Source organism: Mytilus californianus, unplaced genomic scaffold, assembly GCF_021869535.1.
Source record: "Mytilus californianus isolate M0D057914Y unplaced genomic scaffold, xbMytCali1.0.p SCAF_4, whole genome shotgun sequence".
Taxonomy (NCBI): Eukaryota; Metazoa; Mollusca; class Bivalvia; order Mytilida; family Mytilidae; genus Mytilus; species Mytilus californianus.
Genome location: NW_026262690.1, coordinates 7344566 through 7366311, shown reverse-complemented (window position 1 = coordinate 7366311; position 21746 = coordinate 7344566). Strand labels below are relative to the sequence as shown.

At 32.2% G+C, this 21746-nt stretch overlaps 2 protein-coding genes across 3 annotated transcripts in view; one reads left to right on the top strand and one right to left on the bottom strand.

Moving 5' to 3' along the window:
- Positions 1–20594, top strand: LOC127737386 (poly [ADP-ribose] polymerase tankyrase-2-like). 2 transcript variants are annotated; one of them, XM_052248007.1, is made up of 3 exons: positions 6–99; positions 16745–16820; positions 19362–20594. In XM_052248007.1, exon 3 carries the CDS (start codon positions 19368–19370, stop codon positions 20544–20546), a length of 1179 nt encoding a protein of 392 aa, XP_052103967.1. In that variant the 5' UTR covers positions 6–99; positions 16745–16820; positions 19362–19367; the 3' UTR covers positions 20547–20594. The 2 variants fall into 2 exon arrangements, with proteins under 2 accessions (XP_052103968.1, XP_052103967.1); XM_052248008.1 differs by lacking the exon at positions 16745–16820 and having other exon boundaries at positions 1–99.
- Positions 16934–21746, bottom strand: part of LOC127699081 (uncharacterized) — a 48667-nt gene continuing 43854 nt past the window's right edge. The window contains exon 12 of the mRNA XM_052202819.1: positions 16934–17476. Within this exon, the coding sequence (XP_052058779.1) occupies positions 17333–17476 (144 nt within the window). The 3' untranslated portion in view covers positions 16934–17332. The remainder of the gene's footprint in view (positions 17477–21746) is intronic.

Here is a 21746-nt window from a genome sequence, read left to right as displayed (position 1 = left end):
TCCTTCTGCGCATGTGAATAAAACAGAAAGTGAAAGTAGAAAGAACGATCAATTTTGGAGTAAAATAAATGTTTAGAATCAAGGTCATCAGTTACATCAGTAAGTATAGGAACAGACTTTGAAAGAATTAGACAGCTTAAGTTTTCAAAATACTAATCTTTCTTGGATATCTTGTGAGCGAAAATGTCCTTGAACTCGGACAATCAATTATAAAACTTAAACACGGAACTCAATCTGAATTATAGTATCATATGGAAAGCCTCAGCTGTCATATATTAGAGATTTACAAAACGTTATGCTGAAGCTTAAAATGTAAAGTTAAGACAGCGTGATGTTAAATTGAGTCACCAAAATGCTAACTCTAAATTACAATATGCAAAGTTGAATTTGCGCAATGTTGACTTGCAATGACAAGTGCTTTAGTCGTGATAGTATAATGATAAGTCACGATGTTGTGATGATATGCCAAACACACGTGACGTTGGGTTTAAAGTACATGATGTGAAGTTGACGTTGCATGATGTTAGCTTGCAGATTGATACTGCTCAGTCATCCACATCGACAGCTATGATAACAAATAAAATGAATAGCTAAAATGTATGGTGCTGCCTTGTTATTAATAAATGTCGAGCTGAGATAGTACGATGTTATATCATTGTGATATTACGATTGGTCTATCATGCAATCTGTTGATTTAAAACACCATGATGCACAGTTGAAAGTATATGATGTTAAGTTAAGATAACACGATGCTACACCACTATATTGAAACGAAATGTTTACCATACAATTTGTTGACTTAAAACAACACGATGCAACGTGTTGAGCGAAGATGCTCTCTTGAAATTACAGGACGTACAGTTGAAATTTTGTAATGCTAAGCTACGATAGCACGATGTTATATCATTATAATGTCACAGTAGGCTTATTATACAATTTGCTCATTTAAAACTACACAACGTACAGTTGAAAGTATGTGATGTTGAGCTATAATAGCACGATGTTATATCATAATAATATCACGATAGGCTTGCCATACAATATGCTCATTCAAAACTACACGACGTACAGTTGAAAGTACGTGTTGTTGAGCTAAGATAGCACGATGTTATATCATTATGACGTCACGATAGGCTTACCTCACGATATGCTCATTTAAAACTACATGATTTTCAGTTGAAACTAGGTGATGTTAAGCTAAGATAGCATGTTGCTATATCATGTGAATGTCACGATAGGCTTATCATACAATATGCTCATTTAAAACTACACAACGTACAGTTGAAAGTATGTGATGTTGAGCTATGATAGCACGATGTTATATCATAATAATATCACGATAGGCTTGCCATACAATATGCTCATTCAAAACTACACGACGTACAGTTGAAAGTACGTGTTGTTGAGCTAAGATAGCACGATGTTATATCATTATGACGTCACGAGAGGCTTATCATACAATGTGTTGACTTGAAACTACACGATGTAAATTTGAAGTAGTTTGGTCTTGACTTGAAACAGTAAAATGTTAAGTTATAAAAACAGAACGTAAAGTCAAAATAAAACAATGATAGGATGACATATACTTGTGCAGAATTGAAGATTTTTGGTGTTGACTTCGAATATAGTACAAATATTAGATCGTTTTATGTTAAATTGAAAGACAATAATGATGCGTAAAACATTACAGAATTATGTGAATTGAAACTGCAATTCTATGGAAAAGAATGAGGGACAAATCCCAAGGACTTTTTCTTCTTCATTTGCAAGTTCGGAGGCAAAATGATTCAATAAGCAAAAGAATTACCCATCGCTATATATTACACTTGAATATAGTTTTGCCGTATATTTTACATGTTTTGTTTGGATTTTTATTTATGATTAAAAACCAGACTTTTTTTTATGAACAATATTTAAGAAAATATTTATCAATGTTGTGTGTTAATATATACAACATAATATTGTGCTTATAAGACTTATGACTGTGAGGGTCAAATTTTACTCAAATAAAATCACATCTATGTAAGAGTTAGCGGAGAATTTGTATTTACCACTCCCGTTTTCCACGAAATAGAACATAAGAATCTGGAGTCTTAATCTTAAAAAACAAAGATCAACTGATATGACAAATAATACGATTAGCGTAGGACTGAGAGGGTCAGAGCTATATCAGAATGTGACCCCACCCCCGGTCTTGTTAGAGGTATCTGAAAATTTGAATTTTCTTTTCCATGAAATAAAACAAAAGAATCTGGACTTAATCAAAAGTGATGCGATTACGACTTCCATAGAATGTCAGAGACAGTTTGTCGACTAGTTCGTTGAAAATTCGGCTAGGCAAGTAAAGTATGTCTTGTAACAAAGCAGGGTTTATTCATATTCATATCACACTTACATGTTCTCGTCCTGATATGCATGTGCTATTTGCCACTGTACGTAAAACGCACCCTTTTCCCCGAAATAAAACCAAAAAATCTGGACTTAATCAAAACCGAAGCTATTTGGATTTCCATAGATTGTCAGAGTCGGTTTGTCAACTAGTTTGTTAAAAATTCGGCTAAGCAAGCAAAATATGTCTTGTACAGAGCCAAGATTTATTCATATTCATATTACACTTACATATTCTCGTCCTTATATGCATGTAATATTTGCCACTGTACACTAAATATAAATACATTTTCATCAATTCTTTTTTTATGAAAAGGAGCATATTTTAAGCACGTTCATCGATTTGACACCCAGTAGTTCATGTTTTTTGGGATTACCTCGTAAATTATAACACATTCCTTCTTTATTTGCAAAATCGCCAAGTGACGGGTGCCACATATGAAACAGGATCTGCTTACTCTTCTGGAGCACCTGAGATCACCCCTTTTTTGAGGGTTTCGTGTTGCTCAGTTTTTGATTTTCTATATGTTGCGCTTAATATACTGTTGTTTGGCTTTTGATCTTTTTTCTCTCGTTTATTTCGTTTTATTTTTGGGAGCTACCATTTGATTTTTATAGGGGGGCTAGAATGAAATTTGAAAAAGGCAGGACAGGAGTTTTGAGTAAAAAAAGGCAGGATGAGCAACTTGGCAAAAAAAAAAGGCAGGATGACAATTTATGTAAAAAAAAAGTCAGAATAAACTAATAAATAAAAAAAGCAGGACCGAATAGAGTGAAAAATAAAAAGGCAGGACAGAGATTACAACTAAAAAAAGGCAGGACAAAATTTTTCGTCCTAGCTACCCCCCTGTTGTACTTTTTAAATTATTGCGATTATAATCCTATCGCATTTTTCGCAATAATAAAAACATCGCAATAATTTCTGAATTTACAGTATTTGTTTTTGAATACAGAACGTTTTTTGCATATGTTTTTCAACTTTTCCATATAGGGGAGATAACTCGGATAACATTATTTTTTTGTCGTTTTTGATTTTTTTGATTTTTTATACGACCGCAAAAATTAAAAATTTTTTGGTCGTATATTGGTATGACGTTGGCGTCGTCGTCGTCGTCGTCGTCGTCGTCGTCGTCGTCGTCGTCGTCGTATGGCGTCGTCCGAAGACACATTGGTTTTCGCACTCTAACTTTAGTTGAAGTGAATGGATCTCCATGAAATTTCACCATAAGGTTCAATACCACGAAAGGAAGGTTGGGATTGATTTTGGGGGTTATGGTACCAACAGTTAAGGAATTAGGGGCCAAAAATAAGCATTTTTGTAACTTTCAGACAATAACTTGTGTGTAAGTGTATGGATCTCTCTGACATTGTACCACAAGGTTCCATATCACAAAGGGAAGGCTGTAATTGATTTTGGGGGTAATTGCCTCAAAATTTTAGGAATTAGGGGCCAAAAAAGGGGCAAAAAACAAGCATTTTTCTAGTTTCATGACAATAACTTGTGTGTAAGTGTTTGGATATTTCTGAAATTGTACTACAAGGTTCCATATCACAAAGGGAAAGCTGGAATTGAGTTTGGGGGTAATTGCCCGAAACGTTGAGGAATTGGGGGCCAAAAAGGGGCCAAAAATAAGCATTTTTCTAGTTTCCAGACAATAACTTGTGTTCAAGTGTATGGATCTCTCTGAAATTGTACTGCAAGGTACCATACCACAAAGGGAAGGCTGGGATTGAGTTTGGGGGTGATGAATCATAAGGGGGTTCAAAAAATTTGGGGGGGGGGGGATTTTTTTTTTTTCTTTTTTTCCTTTTTTTTTTTCTTTTAAAATTTTCCCTTTTAAGTTGGTTATTTCTGATTTATATTTAAAAGCAAATAATAATGATATGGTAGGAGATACACACCAAACAGGATGTGTAAATTATTATATAATAAGTATTGTGCAATAGCAAGAAATTTTCAATTGCACAGTATTGCACAATAGCAAGAAATCTTCAATTGCACAGTATTGCGCAATAGCAAGAAATCTTCAATTTAACAGTATTGCGCCATAGCAAGAAATATCCAATAGCACAATATTGCGCAATAGCAAGAAATTGTCAATTGTACAGTATTGCGCAATAGCAAGAAATATTCAATTGTACAGTATTGTGCAAAAGAAGATACTTCGTATAAATTGCTTATTTCTTGATCAATTTCAATGGGGTTTTATTCTTGAATTCTTGGGGTTCTTTAATATGCTGAATCTAACCGTGTATTAAGTTTTTGGATTTTGGGCCCTGTTTTTAAATTGGTCCACATTGAGGTCCAAAGGGTCCAAAATTAAACTTTGTTTGATTTCATCAAAAATTGAATTATTGGGGTTCTTTGATATGCCGAATCTAACCGTGTATTTAGATTTTTAATTTTGGGTCCCGTTTTTTAAATTGGTCTACATTAAGGTCCAAAGGGTCCAAAATTAAACTTTAGTTTGATTTTAACAAAAATTAAATTCTTAGGGTTCTTTGATATGCTGAATCTAAACATGTGTTTAGATTTTTGATTATGGGCCCAGTTTTCAAGTTGGTCCAAGTTGGGGTCCAAAATTAAACTTTGTTTGATTTCAACAAAAATTGAATATATGGGGTTCTTTGATATGCTGAATCTAAACATGTATTTAGATTTTAGATTTTTGGCCCAGTTTTCAAGTTGGTCCAAATTGGGGTCCAAAATTAAACTTTGTTTGATTTCAACAAAAATTGAATATATGGGGTTCTTTGATATGCTGAATCTTACCATGTATTTAGATTTTTTATTTGTGGGCCCGCTATCAAATTGGTTCATATTGAGGTCAAAAGGGTCCAAAATTAAACTTTGTTTGATTTCATCAAAAATTGAATTATTGGGGTTCTTTGATATGCCAAATCTAACCTTGTATTTAGATTTTTAATTTTGGGTCCTGTTTTTTAAATTGGTCTACATTAAGGTCCAAAGGGTCCAAAATTAAACTTAGTTTGATTTTAACAAAAATTGAATTCTTCAGGTACTTTGATATGCTGAATCTAAACATGTGTTTAGATTTTTGATTATGGGACCAGTTTTCAAGTTTGTCCAAGTTGGGGTCCAAAATTAAACTTTGTTTGATTTCAACAAAAATTGAATATATGGGGTTCTTTGATATGCTGAATTTAAACATGTATTTTGATTTTGGACATTGGACCATAATAGGTAAATTAAAAAAATTGAAGTTCTTAGACCACATTCTTTCTGTGTCAGAAACCTATGCTGTGTCAAATATTTAATCACAATCCAAATTCAGAGCTCTATCAAGCTTGAATGTTGTGTCCATACTTGCCCCAACTGTTCAGGGTTCGACCTCTGCGGTCGTATCAAGCTGCGCCCAGCGAAGCATTTTATTTGCTATGGCATTGTCAGTCTGTTTTCGACTTATGAGTTTGAAATCCCTTTGGCATATTTCGTCTCTAATGATGGAATGTGTAGGGACTTTATCTATTTTGTTTTGTAGACAGAAAACGAGTCTCGTGATCCCAATTTTTATTTTTATTTTCTAACATTGAGTTTTCCATGTATAGTTTATACAAAATCTGACAATACTGCATAACCTGTAGCTTGCAAAATGCTCTGTGGCCCAAACTTTTTATTATGTTTTTCAAAAAAGAATAAACTAATTTTGGCAAATAATTAAAAAAAAATCTACCGATTTTAATTTAGACCACACTTATGAAAACTATAAGAGAGAGAGAGAGAGAGAGAGAGAGAGAGAGAGAGAGAGAGAGAGAGAGAGAGAGAGAGAGAGAGAGAGAGACTGTTGACATTAAAAAGAACATATCTACAAATTAATCAAAGCAATACCAAAATAATTCATGGACTTTAACAATTTTTACAGATTTTTGATTTTTTTTTTCTTTGAAAACACTTATAGATAGAGAGAAGCTGCAAAGAACCAAGAAAATCATTATGGACAAGAAAATAAGTGACAGAAATCATTAATTGGCTTCTTATTATAAGTTATAGGGGTCATTGTCCATTAAGGACTTTACCAATTTAAAAAAAATAAAATATTCTCCTTCGTACAGTGGCAAATAGCACATGCATATCAGGACGAGAACATGTAAGTGTGATATGAATATGAATAAACCCTGCTTTGTTACAAGACATACTTTACTTGCCTAGCCGAATTTTCAACGAACTAGTCGACAAACTGTCTCTGACATTCTATGGAAGTCGTAATCGCATCACTTTTGATTAAGTCCAGATTCTTTTGTTTTATTTCATGGAAAAGAAAATTCAAATTTTCAGATACCTCTAACAAGACCGGGGGTGGGGTCACATTCTGATATAGCTCTGACCCTCTCAGTCCTACGCTAATCGTATTATTTGTCATATCAGTTGATCTTTGTTTTTTAAGATTAAGACTCCAGATTCTTATGTTCTATTTCGTGGAAAACGGGAGTGGTATATACAAATTCTCCGCTAACTCTTACATAGATGTGATTTTATATGAGTAAAATTTGACCCTCACAGTCATAAGTCTTATAAGCACAATATTATGTTGTATATATTAACACACATCATAGATAAATATTTTCTTAAATATTGTTCATAAAAAAAAGTCTGGTTTTTAATCATAAAAAAAAAATCCAAACAAAACATGTAAAATATACGGCAAAACTATATTCAAGTGTAATATATAGCGATGGGTAATTCTTTTGCTAAATGAATCATTTTGCCTCCGAACTTGCAATTGAAGAAGAAAAAATCCTTGGGATTTGTCCCTCATTCTTTTCCATAGAATTGCAGTTTCAATTCACATAATTCTGTAATGTTTTACGCAACATTATTGTCTTTCAATTTAACATAAAACGATCTAATATTTGTACTATATTCGAAGTCAACACCAAAAATCTTCAATTCTGCACAAGTATATGTCATCCTATCATTGTTTTATTTTGACTTTACGTTCTGTTTTTATAACTTAACATTTTACTGTTTCAAGTCAAGACCAAACTACTTCAAATTTACATCGTGTAGTTTCAAGTCAACACATTGTATGATAAGCCTCTCGTGACGTCATAATGATATAACATCGTGCTATCTTAGCTCAACAACACGTACTTTCAACTGTACGTCGTGTAGTTTTGAATGAGCATATTGTATGGCAAGCCTATCGTGATATTATTATGATATAACATCGTGCTATCATAGCTCAACATCACATACTTTTAACTGTACGTTGTGTAGTTTTAAATGAGCATATTGTATGATAAGCCTATCGTGACATTCACATGATAAAGCAACATGCTATCTTAGCTTAACATCACCTAGTTTTAACTGAAAATCATGTAGTTTTAAATGAGCATATCGTGTGGTAAGCCTATCGTGACATTCTAATGATATAACAACGTGCTATCTTAGCTTAACACCACGTACTTTCAGCTGTACGTGGTGTAATTTTAGATGAGCAAATTGTATAATAAGCCTATCGTGACATTATAATGATATAACATCGTGCTATCGTAGCTTAGCATTACAAAATTTCAACTGTACGTCCTGTAATTTCAAGAGAGCATCTTAGCTCAACACGTTGCATCGTGTTGTTTTAAGTCAACAAATTGTATGGTAAACATTTCGTTTCAATATAGTGGTGTAGCATCGTGTTATCTTAACTTAACATCATATACTTTCAACTGTGCATCATGGTGTTTTAAATCAACAGATTGCATGATAGACCAATCGTAATATCACAATGATATAACATCGTACTATCTCAGCTCGACATTTATTAAAAACAAGGCAGCACCATACATTTTAGCTATTCATTTTATTTGTTATCATAGCTGTCGATGTGGATGACTGAGCAGTATCAATCTGCAAGCTAACATCATGCAACGTCAACTTCACATCATGTACTTTAAACCCAACGTCACGTGTGTTTGGCATATCATCACAACATCGTGACTTATCATTATACTATCACGACTAAAGCACTTGTCATTGCAAGTCAACATTGCGCAAATTCAACTTTGCATATTGTAATTTAGAGTTAGCATTTTGGTGACTCAATTCAACATCACGCTGTCTTAACTTTACATTTTAAGCTTCAGCATAACGTTTTGTAAATCTCTAATATATGACAGCTGAGGCTTTCCATAGTATCAGGTATGATTTAACGATTGATTACAAATATAATACATCAGCTGTTTATTGTACAATGCTTAAAATATTCGAATCAGTAATGTTGATCCACTTAAAATTTAAATTGTCAACTTGCAAATTTTAATTTACACATATTTATTATACAAATCTGTCAGATACATGAGATATTAAAAAAATTGCTTATAGGCATATGGTGAATTCGTACTATGCATGCTTTTTCAATGGAAATTGTGACGTCACAATGCATTCTTAATAGCAGGTAAAACCCATGAGAAGAGGATATATAGGGGAAACAGTCAAGGAAAAGTCAACCCACACTGTGACACAATATACATATAGGTTTCATAATGAGTGATAACAGCTGGTGATAATAGGATATCGCTTGAGAAAAATATATATTATATATTACCGGTATATTGAAAAATATATAATATATTGAAATTAATTTAACAACCCATAGTTGATATCAAGCGATATTCAATATCTCATGAGTTGTTAAACCTTTTTTAATAATATCTTCAATGATTAAAATTCTAGTTGTGTTAAGGATGTACTCTTCTGATGTTTCAGTCTCGTTGAAATCTTGTTCTGAAATTATTTCCAAAACATGTGGTACAAGTGGAAAATATCAATGAATTAAAAAAATATTATAATCAAACTTAACTCTGTGAAAAAATTGTGTAATTACAATAAGTAGTTTTTGAGTAATAAAATTTTCAAATTTTATAACCTGAATCAAGTCAGTCTCTGTGACAGAATATAAGTTCCCCCATAATATTTGTTCCAAAGAACTTTTAGCATATAAGAAAAGTTACATTGGGAACTTTCCTTATGTAATATTTTATCCAATGGCTTATGCTATAAGAAAATTTCCTTCACAAAGGATAAAATATTACATAAGGAAAGTTCCCAATGGAACTTTTGTTATATGCTAAAAGTTCTTTGGAATAAATATTATGGACAATGTTTTATAAAAATAAAGAGTAAATAAAGAGCTGCTGAACCAACGCCTCCTATGTTGTGTGTTGGTAGAGTTCTCTTAAGTGGATACCAGATGGTATGCAGGGTTGTCAGATAAAAAATCAAATACCGCTACATTGACAATAACACTTAAGTAAACTGCATCTTTTATTGTCGACATGTTTCGCCGATTAGATTGGCGTCATCAGGACAAAGTATACAAAATTAGAACCCCTGAAGTACAAAAAAACGGCATCATTAATGTATGTGACATCATAATTGTCCATTAATTGTTGATGTTGCTATAGGATACTCTATATCAAAATGTAATGTTGAACAGAAAATGAATCAAACATAGTACAATGCAAATGAAGTTACTAAATTTAGAGTTAATCTATAATTGTTCTAATTGTCTTTATCTTAAAAATGGTTGTAAACTATTCTAATGGTAATTATAAGTGTATAGATAAAATGTGTTTTTGAATAAAATATGTGTAACATGAATGCAAGTACAATGTCAGTGTTCAGTTTCAATTATGACGTCACATACAAGATGCCGTTTTTTTGTACTTCAGGGGTTCTAATTTTGTATACTTTGTCCTGATGACGCCTATCTAATCGGCGAAACATGTCGACAATAAAAGATGCAGTTTACTTAAGTGTTGTTGTCAATGTAGCGGTAAATGTTTTATATAATAAAAGTTCCAGGAATATTTGTTATATATTATAAAAGTTCCAAGAGAATTTTTTATATTATAAAAAGTTCCAGGAATATTTGTTATATTTAAAAGTTCTAGGAATATTTGTTATATTATAAAAGTTCCAGGCATATTGGAATATTGGCTATATTATAAATGTTTCAGGAATAATTATCATGGTTATTAGATAATTAAAGTTCTAGAAATATTTATTATATGATCAAAGTTCTATAGGAATATATACTACAATATCTAAAATTATTTCTAGCTACAAATGTATGGAAGTAAATTTCCAATAATAAAGTACTGGCATTTTCATCTGAAATGTGTGGCTAACTTCATGCTTGACTAAAGTATAAGATAAACTTTCTTCATTGGTACAGACTAACGGACCATTTAAATTAAGTAAGTCACAGTGGAGCATGCAGTAATAAAATATTAAAAATATATATATTCTTACCTTGTTTAGAATAAGAGCCATCGTTTAAATATGTACAATTTTTGTTGTATTCCTCAGATTCCATTCTTTGTATGTACTTCATGTACAGGTATATGTCATGTGAGGTGAACATTATGTAGCAGGAACAATTCTGCTGGAGATTCGGGGATGCGGACCACAGCTTGTTCTAGTTTGTGAACTGATTAAAGGGAGACGATGGATGCCAAATGTAAAAGCGCTATATAAATATCTAAGTAAATGAAAACCAAAAACAGTGAAAATAATATATAATTTATTCAATATGTAGAACATGTATGAAATCCAAAAGTTTAGAAATGGAGCATTCAATGACTTCAATATTAACCCGAATTAAGAAGGCATATGGCAGATGCACTAACCTTAAAGGGTGATTGGAAAGCACGGCTTTCCTAGGTTGGACTGAACGTCAGTCCTCAGACAATTCAACATAATAATTTCAAACCAGTTATATAAAATATATAAGTTTCCGAAGAAGGTAATAAATATTTTGCGACGATACAAATACTAAACTTTGGAATATAAATAAATATCTTTAACCAATGAATTCAAAATAGCAATACGTATTCAATTTAACAAATGTATACTGAATAAGCTTCATGTAAATCATTAAATAAAGTAATATGAAATTTATAGTTTAAACAAGGGAAATAACAATGACATAATAATCCTAACTGGCACATTCCTCCCCCCTAAGACAAACGATAAATTTCATAAATAAAGTCTGCAAACTGAAATGTCTATCAAATTGATGTATCTGCCACACTAAACACGCAAAATGCAAATGTCATGTAAAATAAATATGAATAATTTGTAATGATTAAACATTAAATCTAATATATATCAGTTAAATTTAAATAACGAGACTGTTCAAGGAGACCACAACACCAGTCTGATACCCTCCTCCTCCCTTTGAAAACAAATGTAAATGAAATAACATTTGAAAATTTAAATTTAACAAAAGTCTATCATTGTTCACCAGATTAAATGTCTTTCAAACACATGTAATAATATTACTTAGAAATAAATGTCACTGTATAACACATACACAAACACACATCAGAATCAGGTTCATCTGTTAACGGACGCGACTTTAAGTCTTCTTGATAAGCAGGCTTCATATTCAGTGGTACGGCATATATTGTAACGGCACATCTAATGTTGAAATCCATGAAAAGTTATACCAGGCAATGTCCACCAATTTTGATCTCACAGTGGCACATTTGACATGTACCACCGGGTTCTATTACTGCATTCCAGCGTTATTGATAACGGTAGCACAAATGGTGTACCATCGGAGATGGATCGGATCCATCTATATGCAAGGTTCTCAAAATAAAGTTGGACGATGCCCAATTGTTATAGCAAGGTTCTCAAAATAAAATGTACGATGCCCAAATTTTGTGCAAGTTACTAAATAATGGATCGGGTCCATCTGTATGAGCTAGAAGTGTTCCTAACTTCAAGCTTAACGATCACTCTATTGGTTTCTGCCATAACTAATAAAAGTCAAGAAGTCGGACTTCTATAAACTCTCTAAATACTAAATATTTAGCTAGAGATTACAATCCAGACAAACGAGCATCAACTCATAAAATAAACCAATTCCAACTACAACTAGCTAACAGTCTACACTTCAAACTACACAGAAGATCAGCCATAATTCAAGTAATCAAAAATGAAAAATATAACAAGATGAGATGCATGGCATCCCTTCCTTGGGGAAAGAAAACCAAACAGCCAAATTTGAGAAGTGTAACATCTCTGAGCACATTGAAATAAGCCTAAAGTAAAACTGTATATATACAACACAATGTAAAAACAAACATTAAACAAAGGTAACACAATCTGAACTACAAAAATTGTGATTCAAATTGTTCTTTAATATCCCTTCTATTTTTGAGAATTTCACTTGACTATCTGCAGACCTTTCATCTCTAGCATGGACTCTTAAGAGACACATTTGGGCACTTAGACCTGATATGACCTAACTGGTGACATTTAAAACATTTCTTAGGTTTACGTTTCCTACATGATCTCAGTCGCCTCCTCAATATATTCATTAAAATTTCAAAATTGTTATGAACCGTATTACAACAATCTAAACTTTCTGACTCATCAATAGTCTCTGGATCACCAGTAAAATGAACAGCTTCATATTCAATAGCTAGTGATAAAGCCTCATCTAAACTATGAGGGTGCTTAAAAGTGACAAATTTAGTCATCTCAATATTCAAACATGATGTAAATAAGGCAGTAAAATACACATCTAAATCTGAAAAATTATCAGGATAAGCCTTATGTGCTAGTATCTTAAAACGCTGACCAAATTCAGAAATGGTTTCACTTTCCTTCAAACTACAAACTCGCAGCTGAAATTTAAAATATGCCACCCTCTCCTTAGGATTGAACCTCTGAATGAGAACATTTTTCAAGCAGTCATACTCATACAACTGTGGCCTTTTTAAGAAACGTAAAATAGTTTGAGCATCACCTCTCAAATTCATTATTAACTGACATGCCATCTCAAATTCATTCCACTGATTCCAAAGAGAAACTGTCTCAAAATGGACAAAGTAATCGGTGATTTCAATGCTGACACCATCAAACAAACAAGGTTTTTCTTCAAACCTAATCATAACTAAATATACATTTACAAAATGAATCAAACTATGAAAATAAAATGTCCCAGGGACAACTATCGGCCCAACTCTTCAAAACTGGTCTGCTTAGGACTGTCATATCCAATTACAAGTACTGACTCAAACGTCTGCTCCATTTCTTATAAATAATTTAGTTGACAGTTACAAACCAGAAAAGTTGCTTTTAAATTCTGAAAAGTTTGAATGTTTTGTATATTATTGAAGAAATCACATATCTCCGTTGCCATTGACGAAATGTACATTGGCTTAACCTTTCAAAGTCATCAATGGCCTAAAGAATAGCCAATGGATACGTTGCAATATATATTGTCTCATGATGCTTGATTAGCCAATAAAATTAACAACTTTTTTATATCACACTCTGTGTAGTGTGATACGAGAAATATCTCTTCATGCTAGAAATAGATAACAGGCTACAACCATTTATATAAATTAAAGAGAATGACTATTCCCAGCCTAACATCAGAATACTGATTACTCATTCTTTTTTGTATGCATGGATTTTTATCTAACCGTTTATAGCCTTTTTCTCTACCTAAATCACATGATTCGGGAATATTGAAATTCAGAGTTCAGAGATTTGGCTGTCCACAAAATGATTGTTTGGATAGCTAAATCTGAGAAACAGCTTTGGCTTCCAATTCTAGTAGGGATTAAATTTTGAAATGAAGTAAAGAATTTAAATTTTGAAATGAAGTAAAGAATTAAGTTCTAAATTAACTATCACATTTTTATAGTGTACCATTGTATAAATAGACTTAATTTTAAAGACTTTATTGAATTGAATGACAAGCAGCTCCTGTTGTCATTCAAAATACAACCAACATTACATTTGAATTAAAATGTGGCTTTGTTTACATTTGCTTTAGCCAAAAAAGAGTCAGAGTTTCATATTAGAATTTAAAGAAAACTACTTACTGTATTATAAGAAGTGCAGATAATTTAAAATGAAATATACTATCCTTTGTTGGTGATTCATGTGCTCTGTTGTACTGGGCAGTCCAATTTTAGATCACCTTGCCCATAGGACCATGTGAGCTATTGCCATCACTGGGTGTCAATCGTTGTCAATCTACTTCCCCAACATCAATAAAACTTTCACTGAAAACTTTGGGTGAATGATCCTAAGGGTATCTTTTACAAATTAGTGAGTTTTTTTCCAAGTCATGGCCACCATGACTAAAATAGAACATAAGGGTAAAATGAGGGTCGGGTTGTTGTCTCTTTGACATATTCCCCATTTCCATTCTCAGTTTTATGAATTGCCTTATACCTTGAAAATCATAATAGAGAAAATATGACTGGGACAAAAATGCTCCGAATGTCAAGATACACATACTTCCAATTTTAACCATAATTATCAAATAATTCATATTGGAGTTAATTGCCATAAGATGATGATTTTTGACAAATTTTCCTGTTTTTGCCCTGAAAATTATAATAGATAGATAGAAACTGTGAATGGCTAAAATGATCAACCATACAATCTACAGAAATGTCAATATGACAAACCCTTCGGATGACTCCAACAGGAGTTTTGGTCCTTAAATGAAGATTTTTGACAAATTTATATGTTTTTGCCATTTATCTCAAGAACTATAAACACCAACTTGTTTCTCATTTTCCTTTATTTTTGCAAAGGCAGGTCTGGCAGGTTTCACATGACCTTGACCTCATTTTCATGGTTCATTGGTCAATGTTAAATTTTTATGGTTTTGTCAATATTGGATACTTAAAAACATACTCACCCCTTCTCGTCCAATGGAAAGTTATGTTTTTCTCCTATTTTTCATAATAGATGACTTCCATGCACTATAAAATGCTATACATGAATGACTTTTCATTGTAGATTTATTATGTTAGGGAACTCTTAATCACTGCACTAACGAAGTGTACAACTAACCCCCTTAGACATTTTCCATAGGAACAGCGCAAAGGAAAAACATTCATGAGTACTTTTGTTTGTTTAATCATTATAAATGAAAAGAGAGCATTTAATCTTATTAAAATACATGTAATACTAGATTCTGGAACCAATGCTATTATATTTTTAAGATACAATATCTGTTGATATTTAAACTACAGGAAAGTTTTGAGAAGAAAAAAAAACAATACATTTATCGATTAAAAAGTAAGCGTCATGATCTGATGTTGGAATGATCGTAATTTTGATATTCATTGATTACGTTTTATCATTATTAAACTTTTCCAAATGCTGATTTATCTTTGTGTGGCTTTTTTTATGCCCCCGCCGTAGCAGAGGGGGCATTAAGTTTTACCCTTGTCCGTCTGTACGTCCCAAAGTTGGTTTCCGTTCTTTAACTTTAGTTTGCTTCAACCAAATGTTATGAAACTTATACACAATGCTTACTACCACAAAATATAGATCAAGATGGAATTTTGGTGGTATCACTATTACTGTTTTAGAGTTATGCCCCTTTACAAATGGAAAAATTGCTGAATTTTTCATTTCTGTTCTCTAACTTAAGTTTTCCTCGACCAAATGTTATGAAACTTATACACAATACTTATTACCACAAAACTCAGATCAAGTACAAATTTGGGTAACATCACTTTTACTGTTCTTCAGTTTTGTCCCTTTATAACTTTATATGATATGCAAGCAGGGGCATCATCTGTGTCCCATGGACATATTCCCCATTTATTTTAAATGAACGAATGCGAGGTATATTAGTATTAAGATTTACCTGAAGCAGACATAAAATAATCCAGTTTTCAATAATCTATCCTTTTTATCCTTACAAAACTATCTCAGTGCTATTTCATTCGATCTGTTGAAACAATCATAAAATATGATTTACATCCCTTTTATTTACCATGTTAACACTTTAAAGTGAACTCATATTAAAGGTTTAATTAATACCAATGTGAAAGGATGAATGTGCAATGCCACTGGAAGGTGTGGATATGTTCTAAATTGGTCAGACAATACTTGGTTGTGTTTTATGAACATTTTAAAAAATCCTTCGCTACGCCTCAGGCTTTAAATATTCATAAATCAAGACCAAAAAGTATTGTCTAACCTATAAATAAGCAATAGGTCAACTATATTTGATGTATGGAATGATTGTAAGGTGTACATGTGTGTCTGGCAGGGTTTATCTGACCTTGACCTCATTTTCATGGTTCATTGGTCAATGTTAGGTTTTTGTGATATTTGTAGTAAAACCTTCATATTACAGACTGTTTCTCAGATGATATTACTTACTTACTTATCAAATCAGATCATATTGGCAATAGGCTAAATATATTTGGTGTATGGTATGATTGTTAATAAGGTTTACATGTCTGTCTGGTAGGGTTCATCTGATCTTGACCTCATTAAAATGAATCATTGATAATGTTAAATTTATGTGATATTTGTAGTAAAACCTTCATATTACAGACTTTCAACACTAGTTCAATTATGATAAGTAAAGCAGGAGAGAATTTCAGTATGTGCAGTCTTGTTTCTCTTTCTGGTTAGTATGGATATATTCACAGATATTTATCTGAAGGTTACACATAGTTGTCATTTGTTCTTTACACACATGTTACAAGTACTGTATTAATGAATAAAATAAAAAGTAGAAAATCTAACAAACAGCATTTTTATTGTTGTACATATTTGATAAAACAACAATAAATTAATGGTAATAAATAACAAAATTCAAGTGTACCAAGTTTGTTCTTTAAATAAAATTTAGACTTGGCTGAAATCTTTAAATCCACTTGTAAAATCAAGAGCACAATGATAACAAAAATGATATGATTTTCTTACTAGCCTACAATAAATAAAACTAAACAAAAATTACAAAGAAGACTATTATTTCAAAATTGTTAATGAAGTTTAAACGATTTATCATTAACCATTAATAGGGTCGTCCTTCAAAAGGCAATTACTCAACAAATAAATTTGTTCTGAGCAAGAGTAAATTGCACTTGATTCAATCGATAAAACAATAAAAACAATTATTTCTCTTCCTGTGTCCTTTCATCCAAATGAAAAATCTTTGATACTTGGCAACGTGACGCTCCTTTCTACTGGTTGTTGTCGTTGTTTTCTCTGTGTCACATGTTTATTAAATGGTTTAGCTACTGATTTTACAATCTCCTCCGATTTCTTTTTAACAAGCTCCTGTAAGACAAAGATGGAAGTTATTTTGTGTAGAGGGTCATGTCTCTAAATTCATGCTACCGAGTTAATGCACATGTTTATACATCTAGATTCTAAATATTGGCAAATCTTTATGGTTCATTGGCTGTTGTTTATGTCAATGTATAATATAATGGTCCATATCTGCTTTCCATTAGAATGTTTTTTTTTCACATAATCATTACTGTAAATATAAAAATAAGATTTGGTATAATTGCCAATGAGACAACTCTCCACCGTGACAGCAAATGACATAGATGTTAACAACTACAGGTCACCGTATGGCCTTCAACTATGTACCATCTTTTGTAAATTTTGTTGAAAAAAGTCCAAGCACCAAAGTCCGGAACAATGAGAAAATGTTTTTTAATCACTTCCATAAAAGCAGGTGTCCAACTTCAATTAGTGTGCAATTTTCCTGTGAAAGTTTCTGGGAAAACAGTAGGAGGAGTTGATTTCACAAAATGGATAACCACTTTGTGCAATCCCTCCGATTATTTAATATTACCAAATCTACTGATGCTTAATCATTAAACTTGCTTGACAAATCTATAGCTGAAGCCAATAAATACATTTTGTTTCTTTTTGTTAGCTGCATATCTTTAACAAGTTTTCAAGGGACATTAGACATGTAGCAGTTAAATTTAAGTTGTCTCCCTTAGGTTAACTCCGTGACATCATCTGATTTCTGTATTTAACTACTGTGGAATCATTTATTTTTTGTGGGTATCAATTTTAGTTGATTGAGGAAAAAGGGTATATTTGTGGATATTTGATTTCCTGGTTTTACCAAAGTCTGCATACAAGCCTATAGAAACATTAGACTTCGTTGAAAATTATTATAACACAAAAATGCCTTTAATTTGTTGTTTGTTATAGATTATAGATTGAAATAAACAATTAATTTCCCCATAGGCGACAATGATAGCCTTTTTCGAGATACAGACTTTAGAAAGTTGATTTTTTAAACGAAACCTTGCTAGAATTAAAGAAAAGTTATTAGGACAGTATTTTTTGGTCCAAAAAATATAGGTTCGCGTTGCTTTTCTTAGCGTAATTTGTACTTATCTCCCATGCCTATCAATTTTGCACATAAAAATACGTGTCTCATTCTAGCGTTTAAAAGACATCTCAGTTCCGTTAGGGCTAAGGAAAATAATTTATTTGGCCTTTGGTATAATGCAGAATGCACGAAGTCTCTAATAACAAAAAATAACGGGCGCACATATCAACCAATCAGGATTAGCTATACTCTTAATTCTGAATACCATGTTATGCTCATAAAATGGCTGCGCCCATAAAATCTAATGGTGTATTGTAACCTGGAGAACTATGTCACAGAAATGTCAATTTTTTTGTAATTATAATTTCTTTTTTATTTAATTGAAATATGAAATTTATACTTCAATTGTACCATAATAAGAAATTACCATTAAATGTTCTATCACACATTCTGTATTTTGTCTACTTTCACCACACAAACGCTAAAAAATCCTTTTTTTCAATAGATTTGAGGATTTTAGTGCTAATTTTAACAACCTCCGTTTCCATAGCAACCAGAAGTATGACTGCACATTTGAATGCATTTTAAAGTATTTTAGTAGCATCCACTTGATATTTGTAATTATAAAGAAAATCCAAGATGGTCATGTACTTAAATTTGTGGTTCACCTACATCCACAAAATCCACCATTGGTATCCCACGAATAATAATAAATTCACAGTATACTATTATCATATAATAATTGTATATGACATTAGAATGGAGTCAATTAATGGAATAAAGATCACAATATAAACTCAATTTTAATTCCTGTTATGTATTTTAAGTGAAACTCAATTTTAAAATCCTATTTTGTTTTTTCAGTAAAGAATGGGATCATTGTCATCTAGAGATACTACTAGATCAAACCTTGAAGCAGAAGTATTGAGAGCAATTAAAAGTGACGATACAAAGTTCCTGTCCTTCATTCAAGATAATTCAGAAGTATCTGCTCAATACTGTCAGACCTTCCCGCAATTCCTTCTCCATTACGCAGTACAACACGGACGAGTAGAATGGGTTAAATACTTGCTAGAAAAAAACTTCAATGTGAACAGTTTAGCTGAAGGGAAAGAGACGCCATTACATTCTTGTGTTCGTGCAAAACATAATGGAGTTGCATGTGCAAAGATAATTTTGAAAGAAAAATCTGACATAAATGCACAGAATGTTTGGGGACGTTCTCCTTTAATGGAAGCCATTATTCAGTTTAAGTTTGAAATGGTTGACTATTTACTGTCAGAAGGAGCAGATGTACAGTTACCTGACGACAATAAAACCACACCATTACATGTATGTGCAAGTTATGGAAATATATGTTACTTGAACAAGTTGTTAGGTAGAGGTGCAGATCAAAATGCTCAGGATGAGCGAGGACGCACTTCTTTGTATTTTGCTATTAATGGAAACCACAAAAGAGTTATTGAATTTTTCATTCAAAATGGCTGTAATGTTAATTTATATGATTCAAACTTTGGATCTCCTTTACAAAAAGCTGTAACAATGTCAAACATAGAATTAGTTCAGCGATTACTGAAAGTAGGAGCCAAAACATCTATGTACAATATTTCAAGGATTGGTAATGTGAAACTGTCCTTATCTGAACTGGCCCTTCACACTGTACAAGTGTCTGTAGAATTAGTGAGTCCTACAGAATGTGAAGATGGGGATCTTTCTGGACCTGAAAAGAAGGCTTTAAGACATATTCAATGTTTCAAGTTGCTTGTAATTGCCCATGGATTACCTGTACCAAAAAATATCAGAGATCGTATAAAACAAATAGTTCAGAAATGTAAGGTGCAAGATTTAAAGAATGAACTTCTCAAATTACAGACACTTGCAAATAGTATGGCACAATTATCTGTCAAAAGACCAGTTGACACTCTTCAAAATTTATCAAGACTACAGTGTAGAATATATTTGATGAGATCTAAAAGAAATGTAATCTGGGCTTGTGATCAAATGGATGTACCAAACATACTTAAAAATATTCTCACTTTTAAAATGTAAAAAGATGATTGACAAGAAAAATATGTATTCATAAAAGTTTTAATTTTTCCTGTGCAGTTGATTTGAATTTGAAATAAGAGTTAACAAAACAGTTCAATAGGTTCCTGAATTGGGATCTCAACCCTAGGTTTCTTCCTTTAAATCTTGAACAGTGGAAAAACAAAGGGTACATAGATAAAAGAGGGTAGAATAGAAGTCACTATACAACTTAAACTCACCAAAAAGATATAACAGATAACAAAAGCACAAGTTCAAAGTACCTTCTGATGTGAAATCAGACTAAAATTAGGGTAACTTAAATTCAAATGTAAATTTGTCAGAGTAAAAGTTTCCAATCAAGCTGCAGTTTGGTACAACACAATAATTTTTGTAATTAAATGTTTCAGGAAAAGCATTTGATTTGTAAGTGAATTTAACCATCTAACTAATGACTTTCACAAACAAATATGTGTATATCATAAAAACAAGAGTGCACATGCTGAAATGTCTTGCCTGTTTTACTTATCATTGAATTTATGCTGAAAGTCTGTAATATGAAGGTTTTACTACAAGTATCACAAAAACTTAACATTGACCAATAAACCATCAAAATGAGGTCAAGATCAGATGATACCTACCAGACAGTCATATACACCTTACAATCATTCCATACACCAAATATAGTTGACCTGTTGCTTATAGTTTAAGAAAAACAGACCAAAACACAAAAACTTAACATTGAGCAATTAACCGTAAAAATGAGGTCACGGTCAAATAAAACTGCCAGACTGACATGTACATAATAAAATATTTTCATACACCAAATATAGCTGACCTATTGCATACAGTATTAGAAAAACAGACTAAAACATAAAAACTTAACTTTAACCACTGAACCATGAAAATGAGGTCAAGGTCAGATGACACCTGCCAGTTGGACATGTACACCTTACAATCATTCCATATACCAAATATAGTAGACCTATTGCTTATAGTATCTAAGATATGGACTTCACCACGAAAACTTAACCTTGTTCAGGGATCCATGAAATGAAGTCAAGGTCAAGTAAAAACTGCCCGACAGGCATGAGGACCTTGCCAGGTATGCACATACCAAATATATTACTCATAATAAGAGAAAAACTAACAATACAAAATATCTTAACTTTTTTTTCAAGAAGTCACTGAACCTTGAAAATGAGGTCAAGGACAATGGACATA